The sequence below is a fragment of the Pararge aegeria genome, chromosome 3, assembly GCF_905163445.1.
Source record: "Pararge aegeria chromosome 3, ilParAegt1.1, whole genome shotgun sequence".
NCBI lineage: Eukaryota > Metazoa > Arthropoda > Insecta > Lepidoptera > Nymphalidae > Pararge > Pararge aegeria.
This window is the reverse complement of record NC_053182.1, coordinates 7,667,984-7,693,244: the sequence shown is the minus strand read 5'-3', so window position 1 is coordinate 7,693,244 and position 25,261 is coordinate 7,667,984. Positions and strand designations below refer to the sequence as shown.

The 25,261-nt window shown below is 35.6% G+C and overlaps 1 protein-coding gene across 2 annotated transcripts in view; it reads left to right on the top strand.

Moving 5' to 3' along the window:
• The first annotated feature begins 9,455 nt into the window (after positions 1-9,455).
• LOC120637153 (T-box transcription factor TBX20-like) overlaps positions 9,456-25,261 on the top strand; it is a 56,908-nt gene continuing 41,102 nt past the window's right edge. For both annotated transcript variants that reach the window (XM_039908822.1, XM_039908821.1), the window contains exons 1-2: positions 9,456-9,708; positions 14,758-15,043. In XM_039908822.1, coding sequence (XP_039764756.1) covers positions 9,504-9,708; positions 14,758-15,043 — 491 coding nt within the window. In that variant the 5' untranslated portion in view covers positions 9,456-9,503. The remainder of the gene's footprint in view (positions 9,709-14,757; positions 15,044-25,261) is intronic.

Genomic DNA, 25,261 nt, shown 5'->3' with positions numbered 1-25,261 from the left:
AATAACTCTTCCTGAATGGGATCTGGTCACGATAATTTTAATACTAAAACTATTTTTAGAAACCTCTAAGGTAAGATAAGTAGACTAAGTAGTAAAATGGTATGAAGCTTCTTTTAGGTACAATGTTTTTGTCAGCATTTTATCGTCAATCTTATATATTTAAGATTGAAGAATATACTGAAACGGGCTGCAACAACCCCTTTCTTATATTCCCCTAAACAAATGCAGGAAGCAAAATAATTTAAATATAAGTTAGCCAACCAATAAATTAGGCCCGGTAAAAAAAAAAAAAAAAACCTTTGAAGGTCTTTGAAAAGTAAAATGTTCAGAAGTAAAATTTGCAGGGGAAATAAAAAGGCAAGGTAACCGCTACGATTTAGCGAATCCCCTGGGCGAGGTATGTCTGCCACGCTGAATTGTCACCCTGCACGTAAATCCCCAATTCACACGGTAAACATATGCGAAAATAAATTGTGTTTCGGAAATGTTTTTCTTTGCACCACATGACGCTAAGGTCGTAAGGAGAGTAAGATGTTTAAACATGTAGAATTTTGTGATTTGGATATTTTATCTCCAGTTGATAGGTAGATGCTCATACCTCGTCTCCATCAAGCAGCGTATTTATTATACCGAAGCAAAGCGGCAAAGCTGGCATGCAATAACCAATCACAAGAAGTGCCGGTATGAACAGAGTTTTGTGATTGGATGCGAGTATGCTCTCTACTGAACATTTTGCTTTCTTTTACGACGTGTTTTTTCTGTGTACACCTTATCCTTGCCAAACTCTGTATTTTGTACAGATGACTGGACATATGCGAAAATATTTCTAATTACAAAGAGTGTTTGCGTGGACGCGCGTTTACGCGCGATTTAAGAAAAACTTTTTTTATTATTTATAGATGGAATTTTGAAAGTTAGATCAGCACATGTCAATATAACCTTGTCATTAATATAATAGAATGTCGCAATCGTCAGAAAATTTATTAATAATTTATTTATTAAAAAAGTAATAAGTAAACAAGTATATTTAGGGATTTTCAAAAACCTTTGCAATTTAAAATAGATACTTTTTAAAACTTGATTTTTATTAACTTTGCTATTCACAATTGATCCTCTTCAAAATATTGGAAATAACTAATCCTAATTGATTATGATATTTGCCTGGCGTATAAGTCAAGAAGCGTGGAGTATATGACCAATCCAAATTATTATTCTTAAATAGCGGAAACTAGACAGACGTCTGACGTAAGCGTTACTTCCGTGTTCGTTCTTCCGTTCCCAAAGAAGATTTACATTAAATAATTTGTTAATTTGAAAAAAAAATTAGCATGTGACCACATTAGGTATAGCCATGTTGCGGGACAGAAACTTGTTATAAGACAAACCAAATTTATTCGCAGGGCATGTAACACATATGTCAATCAACTTGAGGCATTTATTTATTTATTTTTATTTATTTATACTCTTTATTTGCACACAAATAAAGGTACAGAAGAAGAATTAAAGAAAACACAGACAGAAGAAGTACACAAAAGGCGGCCTTATCGCTTTGTAACGATCTCTTCCAGGCAACCTTAGACCTTGAGGCATAGTTGTTAAGCGGCATTTACCTACGTATAATTACACCCGCATCTACGCCCTTCAGAATGGACACAGTGCTGCTTAGAGGCCAATATAAGCATAACGGCAGTGCTACTAAATAAGAATAATATACATATATGTATGTAGCTGTATTTGTCTTTTTAATGAATTTTTGTGCAACAAAAACTATCTATTTATCTGTGTCAATATCATCATCATCATATCAACCCATTACCAGCCCACTACAGGGCACGGGTCTCCTCCCACAATGAGAAAGGCCGTAGTCCACCATGCTGGCCAAGTCCAGATTGGTGGACTCCACACACCTTCGAGAACATTATGGAGAACTCTCAGGCTTATTCACGATTTCTTCACGATATTCTTCACTATTAAAGCAAGTGATAATTTAATTGCTTATAACGCGCATTACTTAGAAAAGTTAGAGGTGCGTGCTGGAACTCGGTCCCCCGAAAGTAAAGTCGAAGTCCTACCCACTGGGCTATCACCTTAACCTATCTGTATAACATCTCAATATGTATTCCAATAGCCTCCATCTCAACATAGAGCAGATACCTAATAAAATTTAAGCACCAAATACGATATTGGAACGAGTAAATCATATTAGCCAAAATTGTTCCACACATGCCATAACCTACCAATGCAGTCGGATATTGTGATTGTATATTAACTTGATTTTCTGAATTTCTTGGGATCCCTATAAATATTTATATAGTTAAATAGCATATCATAGTACCTCTAACTTTACTAAGTGATGTGCATTTTAAGCAATTAAAATACCACCCGTGCGAAAATATCGTGAGGAAACCTGCATGCTTGAGAGTTCTCTATAATGTCCTCAATGGCGCGTGAAGCCCACCAATTCGCACTGGGCCAGCGTAGCGGACTACGGCCTAAACTCTTCTCATTGTGGGAGAGCACCAGTGCTCTGTAGTGGGCCGGTATATGGGTTGTAGATGATGGTGAGATGAAACACAGAATTAAGAACGTACAGAATCCGTGTACACGGCTAATGTTAAAGCATCAAAAACCACTTTAGTAGTGCTCCTCGAACAGGTTAGTTACTTCTATCCATATAAGCAGTTGATAGTAATTATTTTACCTATAATGTTCTATGAGGGCAAAAGGACGGTCACCTACTCGTTGGACGGATACGGTGAAATCGTTGACCCCACACAACTCTGGTGGAATGCTTTCGACACGCTACCAACCGCCAAAAGTGGAGAAGACTCGCGCGGGAAGCCGTGTAATCCAATTATGCCTAACGCCATGAAATTCATCTCAGCAGCCACGACCACTCTGTCAAGAGTGCACGACTAAGAAGAAGAATAATGTTCTAAATGTTTACCATAAAATGCAATAAAATAAAGTTTGTGAGTTACTGTCCGCAGGTCTGAAGTAAGATGTACGCGGGGTTTTTTCACTGATTTTGGACACAGTGCACTGCATGCAATAATGGCTGAATGAGGGTTCTAAATTTTCTTAATTCTGTGAGATGAAATAATCACCCCAGTATTGAGGCGCAGAAAATAAAAGAAAACTTTCAAAGAAAAGTTTTCTAGCTACTTATTGAGTTAACTGTCTTGCTCGGTAATAAGTTTAAACATAATCGAAACTGAGTTCTTGTTTTGGGGGAAATTACTGTGAGTAAAACTGTGTACTCTATGACCTACTACTCTACTTACTCTACTCTTAACTACCTCCAGTAAGTAGGTAGGCCTTCTTCTTTTCATCGTAGAGAAAGGGAAGGGGGGAATGCAATACTATCATTGACTCTAATAGACGTAATGACTATAAAATCAACATCATTATAAATCCCTTACCAGTCCACTACAGGCCCCTGGATTTGGAACGAGGAGGATTGAGGCCTTAGAAGTAGTCCACCACGCTGGCCCACTGCGGACCGGTGGACTTCACACACCTTTGTGTGGAAAACTCTCAGGCATGCAGCTTTCTTCACGATGTTTTCCTTCACTGTTAAAACAGGTTATATTTTAAATTCCTTAAATTAATAACATAATTCTGAAACGTGCGTTCCGGGAATTGAACTCGGTCACCCAGCAAGTCAGGCCGATGCTCTAACCATTAAGCTCAGTGGCGTGCATAGAGGGTATGCACAGGGTATGCACATGATATAAAATGAGTTATATTAATCCAATACGAGTTATAAAAACTAGGGTAGGCTTTTTGTAACTCTAACAGTGCATATCCTTAAGTTTTTATAACTCGTACTAGAGAATCTTATCATTTTATATAATCTGCATACCCTGTGCATCTATGCACGCAGTGACGGACAATGGGTTTCTTACCAGGGTATGCATACAGCAGAAAAATTACATAAAACGGCCAAAATTCTCCTCCTATACGAGTTATAAAACAAATTTAGGATAGGCAGTGCTTCTTTGCATGTATGAAGTGCACGCCACTGATTAGGCTATCAGCGCTTGTCAGTTTCTAACCGTTTACTCCCCAAGAAAACATTGTCATTAAATGATTTTTGTATAAGATAAATCCAAAACCCTCATTCTGGTCCCGCAATCATAGCACAACCAATGTCCATCCAACCAAAGGAAAAGCCTGGACATTACAAAAGGGCCGATGCACGATGATATCACGAAAGGCTAACGAAAAAAACACTACCAGAATGCTTATTACGCTACTTAGCAAGACCCTCGCTCGAACACAGCTTGCACTCTATGCACCCGCTTTCACATCACCACTTGGACTCCTATTCTGTACAATATAGAGATCTTTTTCGTTTGGCATTTCCCCGTACCGCCTATAAGGGGCGTCGCTCCCCTCTCCGAGTATCCAGTGCGTTCACACAACTTGCTTACTTTAAAATTTTAATCACAAATCGGCCGTTGATTTGTACAAAAAGTGGAATGGACGTGTCCAGTGACAAGATAAAAGCCTGGCCTCTGAGGACTTGCCTCTTATTAAATAGTAAATAAGGTTACGCATGGCATCTTTTTGTATTGATAGGGTAAAATTACAGACATTACAAGTTTTACAATGTGAATTCAATTATAGCGATCGTTTGTACTGGAACGCTTACCTCCTGGTCTGTAATTATAATAGCTATTAGCTACGTAGTTTGTCCATCAATCTGTTATCAATTAAACGGCCATTGATTAAAATTCATCAGACACATATAAATATAAGCAGACAACTAGACAAGAGACTGTGCCTGTGCCTTCAATGTCTGGACTAAGTTTTTTAAGTAAAACTTCTTTAGGCGCGACTAGGGAGTAACTCAGTTTTTTTTCTGACGGAAGTAACGCTTACGTCAGACGTCTGTGTAGTTTCCGCTATTTAAAAATAATAATTTGGATTGCTCGTAAGTATATACTCCACGCTTCTTGACTTAAACGCCAGCTGGTGGTAAATATGCTCCAATCAATTAGAATTTATTTCCAATATTTTCAAACGGATCAATTTTGTAGTAATTTTTTTTGAAAATCTCTAAATATACTTTTTTTTTATTAGTTTTATTACGTTTATTTATTAATTTTGTCATAAATAAAATATTAATAATTTTCTTCTGACGGTTGCGAATTATATTCAACGACAAGGTTATATTGACATGTGCTGATCTAACCTTACATTTTCTACTCTTAATTATTCTATTTAACAAATTAAAATATTTATAAAATGAGAAAGTGTTATTAATGAATTTTAAATAGAATATAAAATAAAATAGTAAATAATAATATAAGTTTTACTACAATCGCGCGTAAAGGTTACACGCACACACTTTTATTCCTTTGTAAGTATCAAATTTGTGTAAGCAATAAAGATTTTAAGCAAAAAAAAAAGTGTTACAATAGTATAACAATAAATAACCAAAATCAAAAGCATTAGTTATTTGAATCCGTCAAATCGCTACCCGTCAATATACCTAGTACCTATCTGCACTAAAACTAAAGATGGTAAAACAATGATACATTCCAATTCAATACCCGTAACTATCACAGCATTTAACGGTACAATAATTAGTTTAAGACCTAAGAATAATTAGTTAAAAATTAGTTCTAAGAATCTGGTAGGTAATCTTTACTAAGCGAATCATTCAATCAATCATTTTATCATTATAAAAAACATAGTAAAATACACACACAGCGGCTGAACACAGGCCTTCTTTCAAATAGAAGAGAGGGAATCAGAGCCTTGACCCACCACGCTGATCTAATGAGGGTTTGCGGAATTTAACGATTATTATCCTATTTTAGCGATAACTGACCGACGACGGCTTTACGTGCTCTCCGAGGCATGGGGTTGGACAGCGCCAATTTCTTAACTCCGAGCGTGTATCTACAGAATATTACTTTACAGAAAAACACAGTAGGTACTCTATGGGCTGTCCTGGGAATCAAACCCAGGAGCTCGTGATTAATTAATGCGATACGTCGCAATTCACAACAGCAAGGGCGGCCATTTGAACGCCATAACAGCTACCTTCATAACTTCCGATAACAGTTTACTGCGAAACGACACGGTTAGTTTGCGCCCTCACATACTAAATTATTATAAACATACTGAACACGGCTCGTTGTCCAATTTTACGCAATTTTCATTTGCTGCTATAAATACGCAGGTTTGATTGTCGTAACTCGTAAGTTGCGTACGTTTGATCTAATGTTCTTATTGATTTTATGATTTTGATAGGTAACTAGGTGAATGGAAGTTTCCAAGTACCAGTGCCGGGCACTTCATACATTCGTAAAAGCACTGCCTACTCTAATTCTTTGATAAACAACAGTTCATACCCTGGTCATAAACTATTGCACGCCACTGCAAAAACCATGCATTTTACTAGAGTAGCCCATCTAGCTATGACCCGTTGTTTTGTACAGCGATACCTTAACTGCTTCGATGGTTTAGAGGCTAGCTTGTTCGACTACAGTGGGTCGGGCTACTGAATAATACAATTTATTGGGTTTTTATATCAATAGTTTTAGGGCGCACGGTTGGTTTGCGCCGTAACATAAACTTACTACTAAATTATTATAAACAACACGACTCTGCAGATTGCGTTGAATGTTCTACGAAAGTTAGAATAGAATAGAATAGAAATTTTTATTCCAACACAACAGAATAGGAAAAACACAAGGAAAACAGTAATAGTACTACTTAGTTAGAATAACTTCCTTCGAATAAGTAACAAGTAATTAAGTCAATCTAAGTTTTCGACTATTGTAGGATCCATGCATTTTACCAGGGTAAAATTTGCCTATTTTACCCTGGTAAAATATGGTTTAATGAATTGAGTTACCGAGTAATAGTAACCCTGAATGTATCGACATAGAAAGAAGCCTATCTCACTCACTCTCTTCTCTAAGGCAGGAACTGCAATGGAAAAAAAGTAAACAGACATTTATTACTTAACACGAATCGTTGTCCAATTTGACGCAATTTTCATTTGCTGCTATAAATTTGTAACACAAGTTGTATGTCGTTTTCTGTTGATCAAATGTTCTTATTGACTTTGTACTTTCCTACTTTTTAAAAGACCTTTGCGTTCTCGTGTCTTTAAAAACCCCCTCGCTACAGCTCCTTCGAACACTGCTTATACCAAAAATCATTCTACATTCAAGTTGTTTCTCCATTTTAGCATTTCCTGAACATATCAGAGAAAACAGCACTATTTATCTTTATCATACCTCTTTTATTAATATTTATTATTCTTATCAATATACTTAGTAATTTATAATGGACATTTGGGTTATTTTCCTATAGATATAATATCTAATATTTTGTATTATTTTATTCATTTAAATAATAAATAAATATACTACGACAATACACACACCGCCATCTAGCCCCAAAGTAAGCGTAGCTTGTGTTATGGGTACCAAGACGACTGATGAATATTTTTATGAATAATATACATAAAAACTTAGAGTATACATATAAACACCCAGTTATTGACAGACATTCATGCTCATCCCACAAACATTTTCCAGTTGTGGGAATCGATCCCACGGGTCTGGGCTCAGAAGGGTTGCTGCAAACTGCGCCAATCGGCCGTCAAAGTCAACCTAAGTCGTACCTAACTTCTAACATAATGAATCATTATCAACGCTTTACACAGTGACACTCCTTTCAGAATGAGTTGGGCTATGTAAGGCCAGTTGCAGATTTGTGGAGCTCACAGGCGTTTGTAAATATTTTGGAATATTAACTCTCAGGCATGCAGGTTTCCTCGCGATATTTTCCGTCACCATTATTACAAGCGATACTTCATTCGGTTTAAAGATATTTACTTATTTCTCAAAAAGAACATACTGTTTACAATTCAATTCTTAAAATTTCCGCAGACGCGTGCACATATTATATTATGTAAGAAATAGATATAGTGAATGACTAAATTATCAATATTTTTCAAAATATAATCCTTTAGCTGATTTTAAAAATGTTAATGTCATTAGGTAGGTACTTATCGCACTAAATGCACGTATCTTCAAAAATAAAAGTGCGTGCCGATCGAACTCGAGTCCGCCGTAACCTAGGCCGAAGATGTAACCGCTGGGCTAGCTCATTATATCTCCTTTGTAAAATATCGCCCCAAAAGTCTATATAGATTATGCCCGTATCCCAGTAGTTGTGAAATGTTTCAGAAAACTAAGTACTTATGAATTCTACTCATTCAACTTTCATTTGTGGAGCTACTCACAAAATGTTTGTTAAAATGAACAGCAACATTACAACTCCTCATCTAGGCGCCCAACATTAAAAAAAATCGTATAGTTCCACAAACATATTGATAAAAATGGACTGGACCTATCTACCTAAAGCTGCAGAGAATTTGCCGATTTAATCAGCTCTACAAGAATGGTTGGAAATTTAAAATTTACCGCGCAAATATCGCTAGAACAGGGAAGCTTCAACGAATAACACTTAAACTATTCGTTTTAATAGGTTTCTATTAGGTTTAAAGATAATTACTGATTAACAAATTGTTGGGATACTTGTTTTATGATAAAGATTAAAATATATAATAGAAAGCTACGAACGTTAGGATAGGTATTCAGATAGGAAGAAGCTGCGGTTAGAACGGTCAATAACTAAATTTATTTTGTACTAAGCAAGCCATGGTAGGCTATTTGTGATAGGTATATACCTATACATAAAACACTCATAATATTTTTACCAGACAACACATTTGATCTTTAATGGCCAATAATCTCGAAGTGGCCATACATTTCGTATAACATCTAAGAGGCTATTAATTTGATCATAACACAACTGCAACGCACGTATCAATCGCAACCAACCCATCCGCGAGCTTTTAAAATGCATAAATAGTGACGTGAACGAGAATAAGTACTTCGATATTGGCTCACTGTTTAACCAGAGCCTTTTCAGTGCCGCGGTGAGCCATTTAGCGAATTTCAATAGTTATCGCGCGGAGAAAAACTCGTGACAGAGACGGAGCACGAGTGAAGAAGTCAGTGGGAGCGAGACGCATGTAATAAGAAAGAAGTAATAAAAAAGCGGTTGTGTGCGTGGTCGGAGTGTGGTGGCATGGGGCGGCATCAGGCCCCTCCCTGTAGTGGGTCGCCGCCTCACGCTCGTCAGTCGGGTTCAAATCGCGCGAAGTTGCACCGGTCCGATCGCCGTATCGCCTCGCTTTCGCGTAAAAAGTTTCCACGAAACTTTCGATCGCCGTGAAAAACACTGAAACTCATAGTTTACTGTAATAAGTTGCTTAAAGTTTTGAGGCTGAAATTATTATTGTGTAGAGTTAAATTTTTTTGTGATTATTTTGTAACTTTGATTGTAATCCCGAGGCAATATATTTAATATTTGACTCTCGAGCGAACATAAATAATATATAGAATAGAACAGTGGTCGCCAAATAATAAACATATTCAGGACCCTGATTATGGTCTGTGCCACCGATGGGATGTTCAGTCGGTGAAGCGTGGGGCAGCAGGTTCTTGATGCTGCTTCAGGGCGAAGGCCGAGGGCCTGTCATGGAGGAGGAGTGCTCGGCTCGGCCCTGCGCCACTGACTTCTCCATCGCCGCCATCATGGCAAGGGACCGCCAAGAGCGGAGGGCGCGAAGACACAGAGACCCTCGGGAAGACACACTTACACCTTTAGGTTTGTACATCCAAATATTTTGTCATTAAAAAGAATACCATCTTATTAAATTTACATTAAGTATTGCTATACTACATAAGTAAGTAAAGTTAAAAGCTCTATAAAAATGCAGTTAAAAATCAGAGTGTATTTGAAAGACACATTTAACTGACTTCGACAACTGGGATTATTTATTTGGTTTATTAAGTTTATTGATTAACTGGGTTAGTCAGATTTTACTGAAACCAAGATTTTTATATATCTATGTTAAGTCAATAAAAGAAAACATGACATGTACCTGTTTTGTACTCATCTGGTACTAAATTTTACAAAATTTTAAAGACGATCTCTTAAGTATTTGATTTAGGTTTTAGTTGTGTTTTTTTAAATATGTAACTCTAATAAATTTTATTTTTTCTCAAAATTGTTAAAATAAATAACCCAACCTATTATCCACGAAACAATTATCTCAGGTCTTAGTAGAGAGTATCTCCCTATTATTTGCCTCAATGCTACTGAAATTCATCTTTAATGCAGTTTTGCAGTAGGTATAGGTACTTTGGTTTATTAGGAACGTTGAAACGTTTAGAAATGTGCGGGAAAGTGCACCGCAGTGCAAAAATTATTTGGCTTGCGAACTTAGCGATCAGCTATCTATAAACCGATATATATACGGTTGTTTTTTACCAGTTTCTGAACCTGAATAATTTAAATGAGTAACGTATGACGTACAAAAATAAACAAAATGAATAGTTTCTTTGGTAAAAACTTAAAGAAGCGAGTTCTGTAATGATACCATTAAAGACAACGTCGTACCGAAAATCAAAGAGTCAAAGTTGTTTTTACTGTTGAATTTTTATTAAGGTAGGTACACGCTGAAGCAACTATACAATATTATTATCTGTTGCACAAAATAATTAGAAAATCATCATCAGATTTTTTAATACTTTTTTGAGTTAAGATGCAACAAAGCACACGACAAACAATCACGATAGTAAATGATATTCGGTAATTATGTTCAAAAATGCTGAAAGTTTCGATAAGGTATTAATTATGGCCAGGCAGTGGCGTGCATAGAGGGTATGCACAGGGTATGCAGATGATATTAAATTAAGAAATTCCCCAGTACGAGTTATAAATACTTAAGGGTAGGCTTTTTATAACTCTTACAATGCCTTTCCTTAGGTTTTTAAACACACGTACTGGAGACTTTCTTCATTTTATATCATCTGCATACCCTGTGCATACCCTCTATGCACGCCACTGTGGCCAGGATATATATTTATTGAAACGAAATTAATTTAATGTTTATGTAGCGCGTTAGTCATTGAATCGTGGTTTTCATTATCACAAATAGTTTCTAGATAAAATCTTTGTGACAAACAGACTGATGGACTGAAAAATCCTTTTCGTTACACGGAAAACGGAACTTGAAAAAAAAATAGTTATTTTTTATAGGTTTTAAAGATTAATCATATATTATTATATTTATTATTTAGGTAAAAGTTAGAAGTCATCTTGTAAAACAATTTTATTTTATATTAAAGCGTTAATTTAGCGTTTTTAAGTTACTTTTTACGAGAGAAAAACATTTACTCCAGCTAATGAATAATAGCCGAAGCTACTATGGAAAAATAACAGTAATGAAAACCAGAAATTTAATAGCCTTAATAGGTGGCTTTTACGATCAATGCTTAACTATTTTCAACGACTGCCTTACGAACCAATGAATACAAACGTCTACCACGACACCACATACGTAAGTTTTCAAATGAACGTACGTAAAGTTGAAATTAAATCGGCCATATTTGTGTGGATATATGAAATCGTTGTCAATTTATAACGTAACGCTGCTGTCACGTTAGTGTAACTACTGAAAAACCAATACATAAACATATATATTCTTTATTTCAAATAGGCTATTTGGTTTGACTTTGGAATGCAGATTCAGGTGAGAAATAGTTAGTAAGTAACTCAGCAGTGGCTCTTTTATAATAACTTATTTATTTATTTTCTATTAAGTACTTGTGCTATGAAAACTAAGCCATATCAGTTAAATTGTAAAAAAATAAATTAATTAAAAGTTCATAATAAATTATGGATTTGTGCTAATAAATAATAAAAAATACTAAAGGAAAAGTTCCCTTTTTATATACACAGAAAATGCCTGACGCATACTTATTGGAAACGTAGTAGTTATGTGGGACTTGCACCCGCAAAAAACTCTGTGTTTCCCTCGAGAGGCCTTAAAGAGAGAGTACGGGATTCACTTGCGTATTCACCGCACTCTCGCCAAAGTTTTGCACTGGCATGGTCACTGCCGAATCCTCCGCAAGTGACCATGCCACCGAAAGCGTTAAGCGCACGTTACACTTCACGCCGCCTTCTCAGGCCTATCATTAGTTGGGTGACAACCTTAAGATGAAGCTAATATTATGACCACTAAGCTGTGGTTTTGTGACCGTGGTTTGACATAGTAATTACCGGTATCTTATCTTATTATATGCTTAATGTCAACTGTCAAACTTACAAAAGCTCTTTATTACCTATTTACTATACAAATAAATTGCAAATTATCCCAAGAAGTAAGTGATAAGTAAAATATAAGTACATATAAAGCTTTTAGTTAAGCACCCAAACCTTACTATGAATTACATATTTTTATTGCATTTTTCTCAATTTGTTAGTTTTTTTTATTAAATTATGTTATCAGTTATTTATGGATGTTCATTTATTTTATTTATTTATTAAAGGAAAGACTATCCTTATACCTTAGTCCTTAATTCAGCGTTCTGAAAAGAGAGTTTAGAGTTTCTTGCCGGCTTCTTCTCGGTAGAATCTGCCTTCCGAACCGGTGGTAGAGTCACTACACACAGACAGACTTGACGTTACAAAAGTGCATATTTTAGGCCTACTTGAAATAAATGAATTTTGAATTCTGAATTTGAATTTTTGAATTACTTATTTTTACATATGTAATGTGAACGATGGACTGTTGCACATAAAGTCTAGTTGGAGTCTACGGTGTTGTGCCGTGTGTGTCAAGTGGTTTTCTGGTAATTACTTGGTGGATCTTTTTACCCTGGGGTTGATCTTCCAACTCTTGTGTCTTCCGGTGCAGTATGTCCTTGGGATGTTAAATTTCTTTGGAAAATAGAGCCGTTTATTCCCACTTGTTCTGTCACAAAAAAGTACACATTTGCACAGAACTACTGGAAATATATTTTTTAATGGTTTCGTGATAAAACTAAAACACACAATAAATTTTATTGTCACTTAAGCTAAGCCATTATGCGTAAGTTAAACAAATTTTCTAGTTTCATTTTGATAACGATTAATTAAAATTTGAAGAATCATTCGTATTTAGGCTTCTATTATGCGATGAAATTGACGTGGGAGATATTTATACTAAGTGAAAATTTAAGGCCGGAACTCTTGGGAATTTCCATGGCTTTTGCATTAGCTTATCTTAAAACACGAAATGCATTTTTGTGGTATTCGGACAACACAGACAAAAACTTAAAAAGTTTATGAAATGTTATTATTGGTACGCGGTTCCCGTCTAAATGACGCGTTGCAAGCATTATCCAGTTTTTTTTTAAATTAAACCATAATAATAGTTTAATTTGTTAAAAATCCCATTCTTAACTTTAACACTAGTAGAGTTTTTTTGACAGAGCTCGTCCTGTAAAGTACTAACTACCGCCATGCTTATTTCCGCGTGGATGCTGGAGTTATTACAGGCATATGAGCCATAGTGCCTAGTGCCTAGTGCCTAGTGCCTAGCCTAGCGTTAAGGGCCTCGGTTTCACTCTCAGGGTGTCGAGTTCGAATCCCAGAACGCACCTCTAACTTTTCTAAGTATGTGTGATTTAAGCAATAAAAATATCACTGGCTTTAACGGTGAAGGAAAACATCGTGAGGAAACCTGCATGCCTAAGAGTGCTCCGTAATTTTCTCAAAGGCTTGTGGGCTGCCAATCCGCACTGGGTCAGCATGGTGGACTAGGGCTTAAACCCTTCTCATTGACCCGTGCTCCGTAGTAGGACAGACGACAGTAATGGGTTGATATGATGAGGCACTTACGCTTCAGGTTTATGGACACCCTGTGTTTGTTGCTTGTTAGGACTTGTTCCTTGCATGTTACACAGGGGTCTAGTGTTGCTCTGTTTATAGTTGATGCTTAGTCCTTCAATATATAGATAAAACAAAACAAAAAAAAAGATAAAAGGTTATGTTATCTTGTGACCTAATCTTCATGGTTCATCGTAAGGGAATATTACCCTGTCGTCGAACGTAGTTCATTGATAGTATATTATTTAATTACACAATGTTTCATAGCTATTCAATGCATAAAACGCATGTAAACCTTTTTAAAGGCTTTTAAGTAAAAGGTTATTTATCTAAGCTATCGTCAGCCTTACTGGTCAGATTATATAGGAATTATTTTTGCTTTTATGGAGTATTTTACTATTATTTAAATCGAATAACACTGTAAGAAGTTTGTATGTAATAGTTATTTCGAATATATAAGTAAAAGTTTTTTTTTTGTTAGCGAAATAAATCCGCTTAATAATATCGGTTCTAGTTATCAAGTAGCAATGAAGCTCACGCCATATTTCTGTTGTATTAAAAGTATAATCGAAATTGATTTTAATGTTACGACGCTTTCCTATGTTTTTCCTGCAATTTATATTGAGAGAAAAACCAGCCTAGAAAAAAAAACAAGTTCCTGTTTTTTAAAGAAAGTGGGACGTTTTTATTCCGGCTAGCGACAGCGGGACAGATAAGTAACTTGAAAACGAGGCTGTCCTGTCCAAAGCTGAACATTGGCTCACGTAAGGTGGGACTGTTGCGTGCGTTACCCTGGATTTCAGATAAGTTAAAGATTCAAATGGAGGGGCAAGTTAGACACTATAAGTTTTAATGATTTAAACCTATCATTTAATAGTGTGTGCTTTTCAGGTGCACGTCAGTATAAATAGCAGGGGTCCTGCCAAGAACCGCTCGCTCAAACATTTTGATAAATGCCATAGAGTAAGACCTATTCATAATTTTTTTTTTTCACAGAAAAGTTCGTGGACGCGACAGCATCCGCCTCTGGGTCCCCGTCACCACCTCTCCCCGAATACGAGCGGGATTCCCCCGTGGACGTTTCATCTACCTCTGAAGCAGGATCAGCTAGCGGAGCACCGAGCGGTACGAGAGCCGTTTCTCCCCCACCCCGAAACCCACAACTTACCGAACGCTGGTCCAGTGAAGAGACGAGACATATACAGTGCCATCTTGAGACCAAGGAGCTTTGGGATAAATTCAATAATTTAGGGACGGAAATGATCATCACGAAGACTGGAAGGTAATCAATTGATTTGTTTTGCTTTAGTTTAATATTTATAACATCCATTTGAGTTTCCTTCTTCAAATATTTATAATCTAAAGATGGTTTGAAATAACATTTGACACAAAACAAACCGAATATCGAACCTTAAAAATTATCATCATGGAAGAACATTTTTTCTCTTAAGTAGGATATTTTTTTATAGAAAACTGAACGGCATTTAATATCACACTGGGTTTATAAAGAACAAAATATAATAAAAAAAATATTTGTTTGGATTTTATCTATATGATAAATAGAACATTTTGTTCATATGCTTGACTTTATAAACTTGGCCTATGCCAAGTTAAATAGTTATCGTAAACCATGATTCAAAATAGTAGAGTAGGTAATTTCAGTATTTCCCTTTAATTGTATACGTATTTTCTACGTATTTTATACGTGTTTCAATTGTATAGAAAAGAAGATCTTAAAGTAACTAGGCTTTTGTTATTATCAAATTTCCTTTCGTCACATCACATCACACGATTGACAGATTTGGCGAAGGCAATTGTTAGGCGAAGTACCAATATAAAACACGTTCCAATTACTCCCATCTACAAACTCGCGGTGGTAGGTAACGAAAACGTATTGTTTAACGAGATCAAGGCAATATCGAGTTGTCGATAAGGTAGGTGGCACACGTTCGGCCGCGCGAGGCATATCGGTCGCGCCTCGCGGCAGAACAATGGGTAATCGCCGTCGCGACACGAACTTCGGCCGCCCGCACTCCTAATAAATAGAGTATGCTGACTTGAACTTATATTGTATCCAAGTAAGTCATAATTATGTAAAGGCAGAATTTACCCAACTATACCTCAAATATAAATATTGTTAAAATATTTGGTAAATAGAGTAGTGATCTACTTACATATCACTCAATATTTTTATATTTACGGTAAACGGTAATTATTAAATAAAGTACCATAATAGATAGCAATCTAAATAATTATCCCCATCTATGAAACTCAGTGTTATCGTTACTATTGTAGAGTTTTCAATAACGATGAGAAATCGTCCTCACGACACGGGAATCGGCCACCCGTTCTCTTAATTAATATAGTATGAACATATGTATGTACATGCTTATGTTGTTAAATGTAGTGCAAATACGAGTATATTGCCCTAACAAACCTGAGCAATATTAGGCCGAAGGTATAGGATAGGTAGTCGTTGTCGCGACAAGGATTAGCTATTTTTTTTAGAGCTTAAGAAATTTCTCTGAATCGTTTTTTGATTGGCCTACGGAAGTCTATCCATTGTCTAAGGAAACTTCAACTTTTTCGTCATATTTTTGCTGATCTCAGGTTCAATATCTTATTGGGTGCGTACATAATATTGTCACCGTGCTAATAAACTAGCAATTTAATTTATTACATTAATATAACCAATTACTTCCATTGTTATTTCGATAAGGTCGGTAATCGTACTCTCTTCAGTACACAGATAAAGAGATATATAAAAAATGCACATGAGCAGTAAAAGTAAAAAAAGTCGTTTTAAAATTCTTGCTGTTAGAAAAAGAAGAGATATTATTTTCAAAATCATAACGAAAAGAGCCCTAAATTATATTGTATTTATAATAATGCAGCCTTATCTTATTTTATCGTTTTGTTCTGGTATATCGAATCGTCGATAAGGTAGGTGCCAAATGGTCTGCCGCGCGAAGCGTATCCGTCTCGCCTCGCGGCAGAACAATAGCTAAGTATTACCTGCGGGTATTACCAACAATCTCAATGCGACCGCTCGACGACGCAATCAACCACCCGCGCGACTGAAATTTGTCTTGATACCTACAAGTATTGATTTAATACGTAACTTGACAATCTTATTCTAATGTCAAACGAGTAGGTGACGGCTGCGTCGCTTCGTTCGGAAATACCACGTTTCGTTCGACGCATTCGCCACACTGCCTACAACTATCGATAACTGAAATCCTAAAAAGAAGTCTACGCTCCGTACTATTTTGTAATTATTGTGAAAATAAGTAATCTGGATGATTAACTTAGAAAGGGTCCAGTTAAAATATTAAGGATATAAACAATACACTTAAGGCATATTTCTTTTATTTGTTTTAATAAAAATAGACAGTTGGGATACCGATTAAACTGAGTTGTTATTGTAGGGCTAAAAATTCTTATTAAAATATAGTCAACATTTACATCAAAGGTTAATTAGGAAAAAAGAAACCTTACTTTTTATTATCATATCATCCACCCATTACTGGCCACTACAGGGCACGGGTCTCTTTAGAATGATAAGTATTTTTAAAACATTCTGGACGTCAATTTTAAAATTTTATACATAATATGAATTACCTACTATTTTGAATTCATGGAAAAGCGGTAACTTCATAATATCACTTCATTGCCTCTTTGTTGATCTTTCCGCCCCTCTGACCGTCCGTGCGTTCGTATACCTACTGTTAGCTTTTCAAAGTCTGTTTTCGCCCTACATGTCCTGATTACCCAAGCTATAGGGTTATAAATAAAATATATAACAACTTACAACTTCCTTACCTATTATTGTTAATAATGATGTTTGGTGAAAAACCCGAAGGCATTCAGAGAATTCCGAAAATAACCATTTTAATAGTTAATAAATTTTAACGAAAAAGGTAAAGAAATTAGTAAAATTTTCATTAGATCATTTTTCATTTGAAAATCACGGTACAAATCAATAACAAATCTTCGTTACATTGCCCGTTAGGTTTTTTTTGTTTGGACCAGCTATTTTTTGTTTGGAACCTTATGAGCGTAAGTCTGACTCGCACTTAACTGTTTTTTATTTATTTTTTAATTAGGTAGCTCTACCTATTATTTTTGCGTTCCTTTAAATAATGGCAATATAAGAGCACGGAACAATGAAGCCTCTTTCATGGACTATAAAGCCGTATTAATACCTCGGTTATTTATACCTTATAATGTACTCGAGTTAACGACGTCAGTTTTTTCTTTCATGCGCCATAAAAAGCGACATTCGGAAATATTCCAGTCGTATTTATTCTCAAGCTAAGCAGTGCATAACAATCACAATGCTTGTTTTATGTTGTGTTGATTCGCAATAAATAGCTATAGAAAAATGTGGGTATCACCGAACAGGTCAAGACTTTTGTATACTAGTACTGTTTTTACTTATTTTTTTTTGTATTTCGTGTACAAAACAGAAATATTGTTATTGGATAGAAGCAGGCGTTTGCGGAAATCCATGATATGAAAATTAAGCTTAACTTGCTATACTGCGCGAAAAGCAGGAAAAGCAAGTATGGCGTAATTTATGATTTCTTCAATCCTTATCCAATTGCTTGCTTGGGCAATAACGCACGTTTCACTACGTAATCGGATCATCCTCAGGAGATGATTACTTTGCATGACTTAACCATATTTGACTGGCATTGTGGGTCTGCTCTAATATCATCCATTATAGGATAGAAGGCATGTGCCAAACTGCTGTAAAAAGCAACTTCAATTTGATTTATTTATACATGTATTTTAAAACTAAGCAATCGAAAATTTCGTCGCTGATCTTCAAAATATTTGTTTAAAAAAATATTTTTTGATGTCAAATTTATGAAACCATTTTGTTCAGAGCGTGAGAAAGAGGGATGCTAAATCTCTCTTTCTCACGACTTAGCTTTCGCACAGCTTTAGTGGTAAGGCAACCTTAACGATCATCTAAACTTTGCTACAGATACACAGAAAAAGATTAAACGCTCAAAGGGGATTTCATAACTCGTATCGGGAGACAATTTGCCACACGCCGTCACGCGGACTTATCCGAGTCGGCCTCGTCGATTAACATAAATCTCGCCAACTAACCGTCGCAAATGAGCTCACGCGGGCCCCTACAATGCGCACATTCTGTTTTAAACAAACAAGATTTGACTAATGTTAAAATTTCTATATCCCTATAATAATGAGCGTTCATCAGTGAGATGTGTGCGTACAGTCCGCAATCTCCAAATCCAAATCTCCAAACCGTGAAACTTATTTTACACGGGCGCTTTTTGAAACTTTGAGTGCATCCAAATTATTTAAGATCGTAAAAAAGAGTATAGCAACGCCATTATTATCATAAGGTAGGTTATGATAATAATAGCCTGACGATAACATCTGGTTTTATTATTTTTCTAAACGATACTTACTCGATTTTGAATTATTTCATGCATCTTCAAGTATGTAAAGGCTAAGCAGGTATCTTTAAAAGGTATACTCTGTAAATGTAAAAACGCTAATACGAAATATTAATTAAAATAAGTTAAATAAACACTAGAGTCAGGCATGCGTGCGTTTTTCAATATAAATCGTCCGTAGATATGTTATACTTAGTTTACCCATTCTTTTCACTTTGTATTAAATGCCATGCGCTATCCGCTGCAAATTGCAAATTTTAATTATTATTATTCTTTATTGTTTCAGGCAATAAAGCCCATACAAAACATATAAAATACTGTAAAATTTTGGATACAATATTAGAACTATACATAAAAAAGACAAAGTGGTGTGCGATCTCCATTATGAGTACAGTACGCGTGAATGCAGGCAATCGTTTTATTTATATCAATGTAGGTATTGTGATACACATTTTCACGCGAGAATGTGTATCGGGGCAAAAGCGCGACATCCACATGTCACGGCGACGATGCGCGACGAATCGCGACCGTCGCCCGCCGAAATAAATCAGCATTATCTCGTGAGATAGCCGCGCGGACTCACCCCGGCATATCGCGCCGAGCCCTGTTGTGTCGTTCGAAAAAATTAATGACTCGGAAAAACGATTCGCTTATGAGGGATCTTTCAATGTAATTGAATTGCCCTACTGAGATCTGCCGGATTGTCGCGAATGCCGAGTCAGGTGCACCCACTAAATTCAACCGGGGTTTTATTGCTATTCTGAAACTACTGGAACATAATTTTGATTATTGGATAGAAGCAGGCGTTAGTTTGCGGAAATCCATTAAATATTATGAAAATTTGCTATAGTCCAGGAAAAGCAGGAGAATCTGTATGGTGTAATTTATAATTTCTTCAATCCCTACACACACCAAACAGATCTTCGGCAATGTACCCTCACGCACGTTTCGCTCCGAAACCGGAGCTTCCTCAGGAGATGATTAAATAAGTAGGCTGGTATGTATGATAGTTAACATTTGTGTTTCGAATTTAAGCACTACGTCACACTTTAAGAACTAAAGATCATTGACCATCTATGAAAAACTCTACACATTCACAAACGCACTTCATGGATCTGACAACTATTGCTTCTACCAGTATTATTTTAATATTGTTAACGTTATTTTTTTAGAGTTATAATTTTTTTTAGGGGCGTCAAGGTATGTCTTATAAAGATACCTAAGCCAGCGCCTGAGCCTGAGATAGAGAGTACACATATACAAAATGTGAGGTAACCTATATTAAGTATGATGCGACAAAAATGAATGATTCAATTTGCATACACATCATAAGGGCGAGTAAAAATGCGGTGTTGCTAAATCTGAGCACATTAGCCGCATCCACCCCTGAGAGATTATCATAACAAGCGTAATAGAATAATTTATATCTCAGTCGCTAGTTGCCATGTTAATCTTGCGCAGATCTAACACGATAAGCTGTTATTAAGGGCTCTTTTGTATGTCTCTAAACTTTATTCAACGTGGGACCATTTTTCATACAGTCGGCAAATATTGTGATGTTTTAGGGTGTACATTTTTTAAATTATTAGTTTACTCAGCGAGCCCCTGTTTGTAATATTTCGCTATAAACTCTTCGGTTGGAGACGGAAAGCTTGATTGCGCATAGCTATAGGTTTCATTCGGTTTTTATTAACCGTAGATGTGCATGAAAAATAAATTAATTATAATAGTTTTATTTATCTCTTAAAAACTACATATTATATTGTAACAATCACAATAATAACAATAAAAAAATGTTTTAAAGTAACAGTGTTCAGTGATTTCCACACTAGGATTCCATGTGTCGTAAAAATAATAAAATAATATCTGAAAACGTATACTAAAGGCTTATGTCGCCGCTCGCTTTTAAAACCAAGTAAAAGACCTGCAGAACTGAACCCAGTTTATCTCTTAAACTAAGTTTAGTTTGCTGATAGTGTTTGGATTCAATAATGAAATTGGGCTTGAGGCTACTGCAGTTATCTTGTTGAGTCATTTTAAACACACAGACTAAAAAAGTAAGACAACTGTTTTTTTTTTAAATCTTTATATAAAGAGCTAAAAAATTAAAAATTATAATATATATCTTTACATTTTGGTATTTATGTTTATCTATCACCACTCTTGGCACTATCCCGTTCTCTTGCTGTAAGTCCTATCTACAAAGGTTGCCTGTAAGAGATTGCTTGAAGCAATAAGGCCGCCTTTGCCTGTCTACATTGTGTAATGTATACTCCTTACTGTTTCTTTTCCTGTATGTTATACGTGCAATAAAGTGTTTCTTCTTCTTCTTAAAGAGCTTTGTCGTTAATGTGACTATGCCGCTCCGTTAAAGCCCCTAAATTATACTTAACGTACCGCTACATTATATAAATCAATTAAATTTCTTGATGCTTTGGATGTTATGTTTACTAAAACTATATTTATACCGCCATTAGATAGGTATATACTATTTGTATTAAAAATGGAACGTCATAGACTCATTCCGAATAGGACTACTTGTAGTAAGCCGATAAAAGAATTGTGTTAGATTTTTTTGAATTTTAATCTTGCTAGTCCACCAGCTCCATGCGACTCGTATTCTCTACCTAGGGTATTTTGTCTTGGAATCCCACATCCATCGTAAGTTCGAACTAATTTACTTCCGATATTATTTATTAGAAATAATATATGAAATCGTCCATCAAAACAATAATAGTTAGATACGCCGTACGTAATCAACAAACGAAATCGATCAAAACTACTAGCGAACACCATAGAGCCAGATGAAAATAAAATAAAATTTATAACGCTCGTAAAACTCATACTTCCACTATTACTCATATTTGCTCCTTTGATATCGCTTTGATATTAGCGATTGGCGATTGTAAAGTTGTCTTAATTGATTTAAATTAACATGTTTTGATATAAGAGTATCGCGCGGCAACGGAGCGTGGTTAAGATGTTTGCCGCCGCAATCTTTGCCAACGGTCATAGACTAAGAGACGACGTGCTTTTTAAAAATAAGCCACTGTTATTTTTTTTTGGGTTCATGCGCAAAATAAAGATATACAAAATAATTACCATGCTGACATGACACGCCGTAATATTTAGACATCGGTATGTATGCAATCGGTATGTAAATATGCGTAAAATCTTGCAAATAAGAAGAATTTGAATTAGTCCCTAGATTGTAGATACCTTAAATCGATGATCCCGGTTATTATCATTAAAATGTGATATTAATTGCAAAAGCCTGCCCCAACCGAACTGTAGCAGTGCGACATGAGTAGGCTACAAATTTTGATGACCAGAAAATAGCTACCAGCACTTTTAAAAAATACTTCAGAGTTTCTTTTAAGTGACGTTGACGTTCAGATATTTGCAGTGTGTTTTTGATATAAAAAAGTAGGTACATGTGTAAGAGGTTTGGATGCCACGCCACGCATATTAAAAACTTATTTTTTGTGTCCGGCTCGTGCTCGATATTGCATCATCTCATAACAATTTATGAGATGATGCAATATCGAGCACGAATCAACGCTAGAAGTTGGTAACATAAAAATAATAATACCCGTTAACTAATGCATACGAATCTTCGGTCTTCTCCGGGACTACACATAATCACAGACTTGGCAAACAACAGCTCCTTTGATTTACTTCTCACCACCGTTTTCTTTCATATAAATATTTTTCAGCCAAATGATAAATAACTTGTACAGTATTTTACTTCGCATAAAAGATTTCGTATTCTTTGAGACAAAACTGTATTGTGTTCAGATTATAATAAAAATAATAATCATTTATTTTGCTAAAAAACAATGTAAACAGGTAACCAAAACCTAACTATAAAATAAGCTAGAGGCCCTGATACCTAAACTGAGTATAAACTCTTATGATAGTTTTCAGTGCTCTCCCCAGTTAACAGTTGCAATAAGACATAGGCTTTGTGCTTATAATTACAAAATTTCAAAGTACATAATAATTAATATCTAGTCTATTTATTAATAGTAGTTTTTTGAGTATGTGTATGTGTACGGTAGGTACTTCGAAAACAAAATGGTACACTATTACAAGACAATGTATCAGGTAGGTCAGGTTCATCTCGAAAGCTATAAATTTGCAAATTCCGTAGTTTAGATACAAGATAAGACTAAATCTTGTAAATAAACTACGGAAACAAAAAATATGAGGCATCTTCACCATATCCAACCGATTATCGGCCCACTACAGGGCACGGGTCTCCTACAATGAGAAAGGTGTAGGCCGTAGTCCACCACGCTGACCAAGTGTGGAATGGTGGACTTCACACGCCTTTGAGAACACTATAAAGAACTCTATTTTCCATCACCTTGTAAGCAAGTGATAATTAAATCGCTTAAAATACATAGCTTTAGCTTAGTGGTGCGTGCTGAGATTGGAACTTGAAACCCCGAAAGAATCCGAAGTCGTAACCACCGCTTCAAGGCATCTTAGTATATTAATTTAGTAATACGTACTTTGTTTTTGTATAAATTAGGCGTACCTAAGTAGAGTAAGAGTCATACGAGCAAAATTGGATAAAGATGTTGGATAAGAGCAAGTGAGTTTCTTGCCGGCTTCTCCTGGGTAAAATTTGTGGTAGAGTCACTACAAACAGACAGAGTTGAAGTTTTAAAAGTCCTAATACAGTAAGCCCCCAAATAAATGATTTTGAAGACAAAAAAAAAGGAACAAATATTCCAAAGTGATGCAACGGGATGTTGAACCTAATTCCATGCGGATGAAGTAGCGTGTACGAACTAGCAAGATTTGAACAAGCCTCTTGATAAAATGATGAAAGAGATGACGTGATAGTCCAAAAGAATTTTAAACTATATCATCCGGATTTTAAAGCTATAGAAATTACTTTGATGTCTTTTTTATTTCTCCTCGGCGACGTTTAGATGATGTTTGTTTAGAAAATGTCGCAGTGAGCAATATACGCTATGATCTGGCACGTTATAGTGATATATAGGATCTGTGGAAATTACTGGCAGCGTAGCATTGCTTCTGCTGAGAGCTCTACATGTTTACGACATTTTGGAGTTTAACCAATTGGACTCTATAAATTGCGATTTGGATTGAAAGTCTTGTAGCTACTGTTTTATTTAATAAGCTACGGTATCGGTACTACATTTAAAAAAATAAGTTTTGATCATAAATTATACTGCTATCTTGTGGTGACACTAAATCCGAATACATTTGTCAGAACTTCTATTCCCGTGGTTGACATACTAAGGGAATCTAATGGTGAACGGGCAGCAGTGTCTACTGTACTATTACTACCATCTTCTGCGAACACGTATGCAGGGCGTGGTGATTTTATGGGCAAACCCTGCATTGGGGGAGAGCTTTGGTCCAGTAGAAGACCATTTTAGGCTATTAATGATGATGGCATACCTACCTACTACACTACACTATAACATTTGTTAACTACCTATTTCCGAGATGTTTTTTTAATACATTTGCAAAGATTTATATCAGACTATTCCCGAATTTAAGCGGGAACAACCCTATGTTAAGTTATCTCGTATATATATATCGTTTCAATTGATCCAATCAATACAATATTCAATCAATAAATCAAACAATCAAATACATTTTATTGTAAACCAAATTCAAATCAATAAAAAAATACAGTTGAACGAAAAGAAGAAAAGGTAGAAAAGGCGACCTTATCGCTTAATTAGGAACTCTACTAGGCAACTTACATCCATACCTGTAAACAAAGGCACGCTGGTGAAACAACGCCATTATCGTAACAAAATGCGCGAAACTGCCTTTTCAAAGGAATTTCTGTATAAACAATTTTTAGCAAATGACTTCACGTTATAGTTATGTATACAACACCAATAAAATTGGTTGCAAAATATTATTTTTTACTACTAAATAAAGCTTTATTATATTTCAGTAAAAAACATCTGTTAAAATTATTTGTATTATTTGTATATATATTTTTATATGCAAATAATACAAATAAAAAAAATTTATGTATGTAGTAGAGTCATTTATGGGAATAAATATTC